Source organism: Pituophis catenifer, unplaced genomic scaffold, assembly GCF_029215685.1.
Source record: "Pituophis catenifer annectens isolate HBS135680 unplaced genomic scaffold, rPitCat1.0.hap2 SCAF_13, whole genome shotgun sequence".
NCBI classification, from domain to species: domain Eukaryota; kingdom Metazoa; phylum Chordata; class Lepidosauria; order Squamata; family Colubridae; genus Pituophis; species Pituophis catenifer.
Genome location: NW_027256893.1, coordinates 18935643 through 18948413, shown reverse-complemented (window position 1 = coordinate 18948413; position 12771 = coordinate 18935643). Strand labels below are relative to the sequence as shown.

At 44.3% G+C, this 12771-nt stretch overlaps 1 protein-coding gene across 1 annotated transcript; it reads left to right on the top strand.

Annotated features, from left to right (window-relative positions):
- Nucleotides 1–427: 427 nt before the first annotated feature.
- On the top strand, nt 428–11789 carry NETO2 (neuropilin and tolloid like 2). Its single transcript, XM_070952927.1, has 6 exons — nt 428–500; nt 1923–1946; nt 2717–2844; nt 6669–6897; nt 8420–8533; nt 11144–11789. The coding sequence occupies exons 1-6, from the start codon at nt 428–430 to the stop codon at nt 11722–11724; spliced, it is 1149 nt and encodes a 382-aa protein (XP_070809028.1). The 3' UTR covers nt 11725–11789.
- The last annotated feature ends 982 nt before the right edge of the window (nt 11790–12771 follow it).

Here is a 12771-nt window from a genome sequence, read left to right as displayed (position 1 = left end):
GTGTTGGGATTCAACCAGTTCGCACCACTTCGGGAGAACCGGTTGTTAACTTTCTGAGCAATTTGGCAAACTGGTTGTTGGAAGAAATCATTAGGGCAAAGAACCAGTTGTTAAATTACTTGAATCCCACCACTGCGTGGAGCGGTATATAAGTCTAACTGCTATAGTTATTGCTATTAATATATCTTTCAGCAAGCGGCTTTCCTTCATTGCAAGTTACATTGATCCGTATTCTTTCTGCTTTGCTCCAGCTGCCCCACGGCAAAGAATAGAGTTGACATTTGACGAACCGTTCTTCGTCGAGCCTTCCTTCGAATGTCGATTCGATCATCTGGAAGTTCGAGATGGACCTTTTGGGTTCTCTCCACTCATCGATCGCTATTGCGGGCTGAAAAGCCCGGCCCCGATTAGGTCAACAGGAAGATTTATGTGGATCAAGTTTACTTCGGATGAGGAATTGGAAGGACGAGGATTTAAAGCCAAGTATTCATTTATACCAGGTAGAAATCTCCTATTTTTCTTACTTAGTGTTGTAGTGATTCCGCTAGAATACAATTGGATTTCTTGTTCTGCTTGCCAAGATACAATTTATCCTATTTATTCTACTCAGGGTTGTTTTACACTCATTTTGCTGAGAGATGCAGATAGAATCTAGAGCAACATTTTACCTGTTAACCTTGTATGGTTCTTGACGTCAGAGAGGCAACCTTGACATTTCAACTTCTCATATTATAAGCAGGAACCTCAAATCATGATTGCGAACGTAACTAGGTTTATTCTGAAAAAATATTAATTTTAAGTGGGAAAAATACGCACAACCCCCTCAACAAATAAGATGAGAGTCTTAGGAAGGGCATGTCAGCTGTCTCATTGTTTTTTATTTTATTTTAATACAATCCATCTTCCATTAAACAGTGTGTCGTCTGGGTACAAATATCTTGTGCAATAACAATTAAAATTTAAAGCCATGTTTATCTATTCTTAACTTAATATTGATATACATTGCATGTCTAACACTGTAACAATTCTCTTCGTATTTAATTTTATTAATACATTTTCTGTATTTCCCTAATCAACTTTTATTTCTAACTTTCATATTTATTCTCTAGCCATCGGTAAAATAGTTCCCATACAATATAATATTCAGTTTGTTCCTTCTCTTCGATTGCAATTGTTAGCCTAATCATTTCTGCACATTCTAATATTTTCCTAATCACATTCTCATCCATAGGAATTTCTTCACTTTTCCAATTTTGTGCAAATACAATCCTAGCTGCAGTTATTACATGAATCATCAAATACACATTCTCTTTACTATAAGCTTCTGGTAAAAATCCCCAGCTGATTTGTCTTTCAACATCTTTGCCAGTCTTGCTGGCAGAAAGTGCCATATTGTTGAGTTCCTCTAGTGATATACAAGTGGTCCTTGGGTTACGACCACAATTGAGCCCAAAGTTTAGTTTTGCCTCATTTTACGACTTTTCTCGCCCCCGTTGTTAAGCGAATCGTTGCAGTTGTTAAGTTGTTATTAAGTGAATCTGACTTTCCACATTGACTTTGTTTGTCAGAAGGTCGCAAAAGCGGATCATGTGACCCCGGGATGCTGTAACCGTCATTAATATGAATCCATTGCCAAGCATCTGAATTTTGATCATGTGATCATGAGGCTGCTGCAATGGCCATAATTGTGAAAAACGGTCATAAGTCACTTTTTTCAGTGCCGTTGTAACTTTGTACGGTCACTAAATGAACTGGTGAAAGTCAAAGACTCCCTGCATGTCATTGGGAATAAATCACATGTCATTTCTCAGCCCAGCATCCTGGTCTTCTGGACTCTTCTGGTCCCTATATTATCTTGCTTTCTAATTAAATTTTAGACAGAATAACCTTCTTTTTCTTCCCTTCCTCCTCCTCCTTTCTAGATCCTGATTTCACCCACCGAGAAGGTATTTTAAAGCCCATCCCAGGTATGGAATTACAGCACTAATCTCTTTTGCTTATTACATTGTAAATCAGGGGTGTCAAACTCAATGCCTCGGGGTGGATCCGGCCCACAGGATGCTTAGTTCTGGCCCATGAAGCCACCCTTTAAAACAGCAAAGGATTGGCCCGCGGTGTCTTGGCCCAGCCCAGGCTGACTAGGCGCTGATCTACAACCTGGTAGCATGCTGTAGAAGATCATGGCAGCCGAAAATGGAGCTCAGGTGGGCTGTGTGCGCCCCTGCCGAGCTTCTTTTTCGCTGGCAGGGTGCTGGGGGAAACCATGGCAGCCGAAAACTGATCTCCCCAGCTCCGCCCAGGCCACCACAGGCACCCCCAACAGGATTGACATCGAGCTGGGCATGCCCACCCTGGCCACGCCCACCCTGGCCGTGCCTACCCTGCCCCCCACCCCCGAGGTCAAACACAACCAGGAATGGTATTCACTTACCTTCACTACCGGTTCACAAATGTGAGCGCATGCGTCACCTCCACACATGCGCAGGGCCTTCCGCATATGCGCAGAGCATCAAAAACAGGATGTGATGATGTCCAGGTGGGTGGGCGGAGCCTCCTGCAGCTGGTGCTACCAGTTTGCCTGAACTGGATAGAACCGGCTGAATACCACCACTGAACACAATCCTGATGCGGCCCTCAATGAAATTGAGTTTGACACCCCTGCTCTAAATCACTTTTATCTCCGATTTAACCACAAGTGTTGTCTTTCCCATTCTAGATTGCCAATTTGAGCTCTCCGGAGCCGATGGCATAGTACGCTCCAGCCAGGTAGAACATGGAGAAAAAGTCAAACCTGGGGAAGCCGTTGACTGCATATGGACGATTAAGGCGACTCCAAATTCCAAGGTTGGTCTACGGAAGAGTTGGAGTCTAATGGTATCTAATTGCCCGTGTTTTCCCAAAAATAAGACCCTGTCTTTCTTATATTTTTTGAACCCCGAAATAAGCACTTGGCCTTATTTTCAGGGAGGTCTTATTATTTTGGGGAGCATGGAGCAAAACAGGGCTTCTCTTGCCATCTTACCTGATTTCCAGTTCTGTCTCCCTAATCCTAACCAGAAGAAATTGGGCTTATTATCAGGGGATGTCTTATTTTCGGGAAAACACGGTACTTATCGGTATCCGAGAACAGCTGGTTGCTAGGAATAATTGCAAATCGTCATTTCCCCGTGCGCAGAAATTAATCATTGCACTGGTGCTTACCGAAAAACCAATCCAGAGTTGACTTCATAAGCTGCTTCCAGACCAAATGAGTAGGGTTACTATTTGGCATGACAATACTTCAGCCTTTAGATGCTTTAAAACAAGAGTTCCCAACTTTTCCAGTTTTGCAGACTGGGAGGGGGAAGAGGGGATAGTTCTGTGAGAGTGGCGGGCAAGTGTGTGTACCGGTACAGCTCCGTTTGTACAAGCAGCAGGCATGCACAGCTGCTGCTCGTGCAAATTGAGCATGTGCTGATGTGCCCGCACAAGCAGGGAAGTGCGTGGGCTGGGGACCCCTGTTTTAAAATAGGAGGATATTCTCTGGGTTTTTGTTTTTACTGTAGTCCCAGTATACAGGCATACCTCGGAGATATGGCAGGTTCGGTTCCAGAATATCACAATAAACAAATCACACAATTGGGGGGGGGGGTTCTCAGTATATATCAAAGTGTGTTTACACTATACTGTGGTCTGCTAAGCATGCGATATAGCATTAGGTCTGGAAAAAACCGATGTACATCCTTAATTAATAAATACTTTATTGCTAAAGGTAAAGGTAAAGGTTCCCCTCGCACATATGTGCTAGTTGTTCCTGACTCTAGAAAGCGATGCTCATCTCCATTTCAAAGCCGAAGAGCCAGCGCTGTCCAAAGATGTCTCCATGGTCATGTGGTCGGCAGGACTCAACGCCAAAGGCGCACGGAACGCTGTTCCCTTCCCACCAAAGGTGGTCCCTATTTTTGTACTTGCATTTTTTATGTGCTTTCAAACGGCTAGGTTGGCAGAAGCTGGGACAAGTAACAGGAGCTCACCCTGTTACGTGGCGCTAGGGATACGAACCACTGTACTGCCGACCTGTCGATCAACAAGCTCAGCATCTTAGGCACTGACCCTTTATTGCTACAAAATGCCAAATCATGATTTGAGCCTTCAGTGATTACAATCCTTTTGCTAGGTGGAGGGTCTTGTTGTTAGTTGCGAAGTTGTGTCCAACCCATCGCAACCCCATGGACAACATTCCTCCAGGCCTTCCTTTCCTCTACCACCCCCCGGAGTCCATTTAGGCTCACGCCGACTGCTTCAGTGACTCCATCCAGCCACCTCGTTCTCTGCCATCTCCTTCTTCTTTTGCCCTCCATTGTTCCCAGCATTGGGCTCTTCTCCAGTGAGTCCTTCCTTCTCATTAGGTGGCCAAAGGATTTGAGTTCCATCTTCAGGATCTGGCCTTCTAAAGAGCAGTCAGGGTTGATCTCCTCCAGGACTGACCGGTTTGATCACCTGGGGGGGTCTTGTAAAAGATCACAATATTTGCAAAGCACAATAAAGTGGATCACATTCAAACAAGGTATGCGTATATAAATCTGTCTGTGTAGGAATTGTTGACCTATCTTCTACCTGATAAAACTGATAAAATCATGGAATGCGTCAATCAAGACAGAATTATATTAATTAGACATCATCCCAGTTTGTAGGTGGAGAAAAATGTCCTTTATGCCTGAATAACAGTTTGCCTCCTATTCTACAGTAGAAACGTACAAAATGCCGGCCCGATCTTGTCTTCTTTCTTCTCACAAAATTCTTTTTATGTTTATGAGCGTTCCCTTTAACTTTGGGAGTTTGACAAGGAATTCTATGTAATGAATAGAGAGTTACATAAGGTCTCTTTGCTATTTCAATTATAGCACCTTAGCAATGCAGACTTAATTTCCAGAGGAAGGGAAATAAATTGCTTTGCAGTTTAATCAAGCTTGTTGGGGAAGGGAGAAAAAGATACAAGGATTTGCTTCTGTTCTTCAAGGAAAGCTCCATTTTCTGTTGCAATCAAATTGATTTTTTTTGTCCCTCTCTGCCCTAGAAAAAGTATAAAATCTATTTAAGAAGGGAATTGTTTTGGAACATGTGATTATTTTAGCTTTATGCATGAGAGAATGCAGTGATTAGAAATGGCAAGTTGTACACCCAAACACACACACACACACACACACACACACACACACACACTGTGAATCTATTCCTTGTATCTGAATGAAATTTCAGAGTGTAGGGAAGAGCAACAAAGATGATTAGGGGACTGGAGCCCAAAACATATGAAGAACTGTCGCGAGAATTGGGTATGTCTAGTCTAGTGATGGATAAGAAGAGAGCAGCTGGCTGGTGTGCATGCACGAGGCAGCCAGCTGAACTTCCGGGTTCCATCACATGCATGCGCGTCAGCCAGCTGGTCTTTGCACGAAGACCAGTGTTGTGGTCTGCCAGCAGCCTGTGGAGCTGGCAGCAAAGTCGGACAGTGAGGAGGCTGGAGAGGACAATGGGCCAGTCCTGGAATCAGGGGAAGACCCAGACGAGGGCTCTGCGTCGGAGGCAGAGATGGGGCCAGGGTCATCTGGGAGCGATGTGCGGACTCCGGAGCCTCCAGAAGCTGACAGTAGAGAGGCAGAGGAACAGGAGGAGCCTGTTCCTAGTGCACGCATGCAAAGAGCTGCCAGAAGGCAAGAGCAGCTAAAGCAAAAAGGACAACTCGGGAGTAAGGCCAGGAGGTGATTGGCCCCTCCCAGAAGGCTTAAAAGAGCAGCAAAGGCTCTTGGGATCTTTATAAGAAAGCAACGTTGCTACATTTGTTTCTTGTCAGCGTCTCTTGCTTCTGAACTTTTGCCAAGAAAAGCCTTTGGCAGGCTGCCAAAGTAGACAAAGGTTGGTGATAAGGCCAAAGGACTGCTTATGAAGAATTTGTTTTGGACTTAATTTGGACTAAACTGAGAATGAAGTAATTCTCAGCTGTTCTAATAAAATATGCTTGTTTAGGACTGATTGTGTCTGGTAATAACTACTTGGGCCTAGGTCACAACAACCAGCTAGCTGGCACGCATGCATGCGATGGAATCCAGAAGAGCCGCTGGCAACAGTGTGCATGCCCACAGAGAGGGCTCTGTCTACGTGCCACCTCTGGCACGCGTGCCATAGGTTCGCCATCACGGATCTAATCTAATGAAAAGAAGGACGAGAGGAGACATGACAGCAGTGTTCTAATATCTCAAAATATCTCTGTTCTCCAAAGCACCTGAAGGCAGGACAAGAAGCAAAGGATGGAAGCTAATCAAGGAAAGAACCAACCTAGAACTAAGGAGAAATTTCCTGACAGTGAGAACAATAAACCAGTGGAACCACTTGCCTCCAGAAGTTGTAATTGTTCCAACACTGGAGGTTTTTATGAAGACACTGGACAGCCATTTGCATGAAATATATACTATTTATATGTACTATCAGGGTTTATTTATATATACTATCAGGGTTTCCTCCTTGAGCAGAGGGTTGAACTAGAAGACCTCCAAGATCCCTTCCAAATCTACTATTCTGTTCTATTACTCTGTTTATCCCCCACCCCCACCCCAATGTTCTCCCATTGGGCTTTGTGCCATTGAAGGATTCCTTCGTTTCTTTGAAAACTGTTTTCTTCTAACGTTCCACAGATCTATTTGAGATTTCTGGACTATCAAATGGAGCACTCCAACGAATGCAAGAGAAACTTTGTGGCCGTCTACGACGGAAGCAGTTCCATTGAAAACCTGAAAGCCAAATTTTGCAGCACCGTGGCTAACGACGTGATGCTTCAAACAGGAACCGGGGTGATACGCATGTGGGCGGACGAAGGGAGTCGCTTAAGCCGGTTTCGGATGCTTTTCACCTCATTTATGGATCGTAAGTATATCCCGAAGCCTTCAGTTGGGAAAGACAGTGTGATTGTGTAAGACTTCCTGGAAGGTTTTGGTTTTTTTTCTCCTTCCTGACATACTTTGAGATGAACCTGCTTAGAAGAACCTTCTCTAATATACTTTGGAGGCATCGTTACCCTTAATCAGGGGTGGGCTTCAAAAACCTGGTCAAACCCGGTCTCTGCCCGGTTGCTGGGTGGGCATGGCCTAGTGGGCCTTCTGCACCATTGGGGGGGGGCGTTTTTGCCCTACCTGGGCTCCAGAGGCTTTCTTCGAGCCTCTGGGAGGGCAAAAACAGCCTCCCCAGGCTCCAGGGCCTTCCCGAACTTCTGGTAGGCTCATTTTTTGCCCTCCCCGAGCCTCCGTCTGCACCCTTCACTTACCTGCATCCAAAATGGGTCACATGGAGACTCCTGGGAGGGGAGGGGAGGGGTGGGCGGGGCCAGCCAGGAGTGGGATTTGGGGGTTCTCCAAACTGCACAGAATCTTAGCTAGAGGTTCTCCTGAACCCCTGCGAATCCCCAGCAGCCCATCCCTGCCCTTAATAAAAGCTCTATACATTAGACTAAGAACAGTAGCAGGGAACAAGAACGATAATTAAATCTGAAACGATATCTGCATCTTTTCTGATAACTTGGTGACATAATCATCTTATTGCTCTACTCATAATCCATAGATGATGGGTCATAATTAAAAACACATATCGTGCAAAGCCAGAAACTTGGAAAGAAATGGTTACAGGAGAGCAATTTCTCACCAAGTTGATTTACTATATCATAATCGTGAAAACATATAGTCCCTGTTTTGCTGAGGTAAAATAAATCTGTCGATAGACTACTTTTAATAGGGTGCATGGATGGGATAGAGAGAGCCAAATCTATAAAAAAAATATTGTCAAGCACCGGGGAAACCAGGAGATTCAGCTTCAAATGAATATAACAATTTATTGCAGCTTAAGCGCTCTACAACAATCTGAGCTACTAACGGTCAAGGGAAATGAGCAGGAATTATGGCATTCAAGCTTGGCTGGATTTAGATCTTTTGTGGGCATGCAGGGACTCATGACTGATGACACATTTGACCCCTCCCTCAAGCTGGTCATTTTCTACAAATATTCTAAATATGTTACTCTGAAACTCCCTTTTTATAAACTTTTAATCCCTTAATTATTCGGGGTAGAACTGGTGAAGCTGAGCATTTACTGACTGGATGCCCTTTCTGATGCCCTGAGAAGTTCATAGCAGATATCTTTTTCTTGGTGTTCTAGGAGAGAAATATCTGCCACCTCCTAGGATTGAACTCTCAATCTTTCGAATGGGAGGCGAGTGTCTTCACCACTAGGCCACCACCACCACCACCACCACTAAATATGCTGCTCTATTATACCTAAAAACCTAAACCTAAAATCTAATGAAACTTTGAAGAAATTTATGTACTGAAAATATATTTTAAGGAACAGCTGAAATTTGTGTGATCTTTATTTTTTTTTTCTCCCCTGTTTCTCTCAGCTCCCTGTTTAGGTAGTACCTATTTCTGCCATAGCAACATGTGCATCAATAATTCCTTGGTTTGCAATGGCATTCAGAACTGTGCGTATCCATGGGATGAAAATCATTGCAAAGGTGAGTAGTTACTAAAACCTTTGAATCGGTAATGAGCAAGCTTTCCGTTTTTCTTCTCAGCAGCCTAAAGACAGTTGCCATCAAGTTTCCTAACTCAAAAAGACTGTGAACTAAATTTCTTTCTTGGAACCTGAGAGGTTTGCCTGCCTAAATTTTACAAAGGAAAACGCAAGTTAAACAAATTGCAGAATTCAGCCATTCTTCTTTTTTTCTGCTTACGGCATTTGAAGTTTTTGACAGTTTTATATTAATTGTGTTTAGCATGATGTCTATGGAGATTCTCAGTCATCCAGTGTTCTGACCTAGGCTTCCTTAGAAAGTAAACAGCACAAACTTAGTCCTGGAAAACCTCTTTAATTCATACGGCTGTAAATTACTTTCATTTACAGTCCGCAAGGCTTGATAAACAGTCTTTCAGAGGAAGGTTATCAATACCCACCTATCTCACGTGGAATGCTACCAAAGAGGTAATTTCCAGAGGCAGGGCAAGGCCAAACTTGGCACAGAGTCACAAACAGAAGTTTCAAATCTTGAATCGGCCAAATGAACTAATTGCTTCCTGCAAAAGCTCATGTCCCGTTCGCTTCTCTTTTATGTCTTATGGGAGGGGCCAATCATCTCCAAGCCTTACTCCCAAGTCGACCCTGTTTCCTTAATTGCTCCTGTCTCCTGGCAGCTCTGCGCATACACACACTGGGAACAGGTTCACACTGTTCTTCTGCCTCGCTGATGTGAGACTACCAGATGGCCTAGGCCCCCTCTCTGCCTCCGACTCAAAGCCATCGTCCAAGCCTTCCCCAGACTCCAGGACTGGCCCATGTTCCTCCTCAACCTCCTCACTGTCTTAGCTTTTGGAACCCTGGTTTTCCTGACGTACCACCATTCATTGGTCCCAAACACCAAGGACAATGCTGATAGACTTGTTCTTCAGTAGCACGTTGAGAGCCATGGATTCTTCATTCTCAGCCAAAACGTCATTCCTCTTTGACCAGCAGAAGATAGAAATAGCAGCCCAAAGATAGAAATTAAGAATAAAATTAGTAGCTTAAAACCATGCCATATGACCAAAAGGAACGTTTGACCCACAGCTCTGTAGATTTTTTTGTTAAATTCCTACAACATCTCATCTAAGCAACTCTGGGCCGTTCACGACAACACAATTTCGACGCAGTTGAGTTTAGTCGTCTGTGTAACAACAGGGGGTTGCTATCTAATAATAATACACTGTGGGATTCCTCGCTCTTATAAGAGAATGTGGTTTATTAAGAAGTGTTCTCTGTGAGAAGAAATGCTTTTTTCCCACCTCTTAATTTTATTAGGAGCAAAGTTCCTTTGGTTGAGAATCTCTCCTTATGACCTAGATCAAGGCACAGTCTTTTTCTACCAGAGGATATAATAGTTTAGATTTCCTTATTTGAAGGAATATATGTTGAAAAAATCTACAATTAGGCAGGGGTGGGCTTCAAAAATTTTAGCAAGGCGTTCTCTGCCCGGTTGCTGGGTAGGCATGGCCATGGTGGGCATGGCCATGTCGGCATCCTGCACCTCACGGGAGGGGTGTTTTTGCCCTCCCCGGGCTCCAGAGGCTTTCTTCGAGCCTCCGGGAGGATGAAAATGGCCTCCCCGAGCTCCAGAAAGGCCTGTTTCCGGCCTTCATGAACTTCCAGTAGGCCCGTATATTGCCCTCCCAGAGCCTCTGCACTGCCCTGCACTTACCTGCATCCAAAATGGCCTGCGGGGGGACTCCTGGGATGGGCGGGGCCAGCCAGGAGTGGGATTTGGGGGTTCTCCGAACTGTACAGAATCTTAGCTAGAGGTTCTCCCAAACCCCTGCGAACCCCCAACAGCCCACCCCTGCACTTAGGTAGACTTTCTGATGAAAGACTGATGCAAGCTTGGCTTAACAATGTTCCTATCCCAGGTAGTCTTCAACTTACAACAGTTCATTTAATGACTGTTCAAAGTTATAGCGGCACTGGAAAAAAATGAGTTTTTCAAATTTATGACCATCCTCATGGTTACATGATCAAAATTCAGATTCTTGGCAGCCGGCTCATATTTATGATGGTTGCCATATCCCGGGGTCATGTGATAACTTTTTGGGACCTTCTCACCAGCAAAGTCAAGGGAGATTCACTTAACAACCGTGTTACTGACTTAAACAGCTGAAGCAATTCACTTTAATGACTGCGGCAAGAAAGATCGTAAAATGGGGCACAACTCACTGAACAACTTTCTCTCTTAGCCCAGTAATTTTGGGCTCCATTGTGGTTGTCAGTCGAGAATTACCGTGTTTCCCTGAAAATAAGAATGGGTCTTATATTAATTTTTGCTCCAAAAGATGCATTAGGGCTTAGTTTCTAGTTAGGTCTTATTTTGGGGGAAATACAGTACTAAATGCATCCATCTGGCTGACAATCTTAACTGGGGCTTATTTTGGGGGTAGGGCTTATATTACAAGCATCCTGAAAAATCATGCTAGGACTTATTTTCCGGTTGGGTCTTATTTTCGGGGAAACATGGTACAACCTGTAATTTGGATTTGAATCCGGTCGCCGATCGTTTTAACGTCTTCACTAATCTGTTCTTTTATCGATCGGTTTGTTTCAGAAAAGAAGAAGACGGGATTATTCGAACAGATCACCAAAACTCACGGGACGGTCATTGGAATTACTTCAGGGATCGTCTTGGTTCTCCTCGTCATTTCCATCCTGGTGCAGATCAAGCAACCTCGCAAAAAAGTCACAACCTGCAAAACCACCTTCAACAAAACCAGCTTCCAGGAAGTTTTCGACCCTCCCCACTACGAACTCTTCTCCCTGAGGGACAAAGAGATTTCCGCCGATTTGGCTGACCTCTCCGAGGAACTGGAAAACTACCAGAAAATGAGGCGCTCCTCCACCGCCTCGCGGTGCATTCACGACCATCACTGCGGCTCGCAAGCCGCCACGGCCAAGGAAAGCAGGACCAACCTGAGTTCCATGGAACTCCCTTTCCACAACGATTTCGCGCCTCCGCAGCCGATGAAAACCTTCAACAGCACCTTCAAGAAAAGCAGTTACACGTTCAAGCAGGCTCACGAATGTCCCGAGCAGGTGATCGAAGACCGAGTGATGGAGGAGATCCCTTGCGAAATCTACGTCCGGGGTCGCGAAGAGGCGGCTCAGGGTACCTTATCGATGGATTTTTAATCTCCTCGGAAAGCAGGAACCCGGGGCGTGTGAATAGATGTACATGTATAGACGAAACGAAACAAAACTTGCCGGTGTACAAAGGTGTACCATACGGGGGAATTTGATGGAGACGTAAAAATTCATACTTTTTTAAAAGCTTGTTCGGTTTTGTTTTTTTTTCCCAAGCCCGAAAGGATTCTGTAAATCTTTTTTTCTCCTTTCCTTTGGAATTGTCCATCTGATGAAAGGAACAACCCAAAGTTTTGCATGGGGCTCCAGTTAGTTGACATTAAAAACACAACCAACTCAAGTGTCAAAAGTCCTCTGTGATGGCCAACTGTCTCTATTGCTTCCGTTCCTTTGCCTTTCCTTCAGAACTACCGGTTTGCAGCCAGAAGTTTAATTTGTTTTTCTTAAAAAAGTGGGCGCCATACCAAGGAGTAATATTAATATTCAGTATCGATATTGAAACACGGAGCTACTCTTTGGCAAATACGATTAAGAGTGCTTGTCGTAAGTGCCACTATCTCAGACTCAACTGTCAATCACCTTGGTTCGTTTGAGACACAGGCAGTCCTCGACTTATAACCGGAAATTTTCATGGCTCAGCAATGGGGTTGTTGAATGAATGGCTCCCAGTTTTGCGACCTTTTCGTTCAGCGAATCATTGCACCTGTTAAGTGAAGGTCGTTGGGCAAATTATTTATTTATTAAATTATTAAATCCAGCTTTCTCCCTGGACCTTGCTTGTTAGAAGCTGGGAAGGTCATCAGTGATGATTGCATGACCCTGCAACCGTCATAAATACATGGCACTTGCCAAGTGCCAAAATTTTGATCATGTAACTGTGGGAATACTGCAACAATCATAAATGCGAGGACCAGTTTTTCAGTTTCATTGTAATTTCAAATGGTCAGTAAATGGATGGTTGTAAGCCAAGGACTACCTGGAGCGGCCTTTTAAATGTTGTCGATTCTGCTTTTCATATTGATGCCTTTTTATTGTTCCTCTATAGCTCAGTCTTGTTGTCTTCTGTGCCTGCAGTAGATTGGTCTTTCAGCTGCC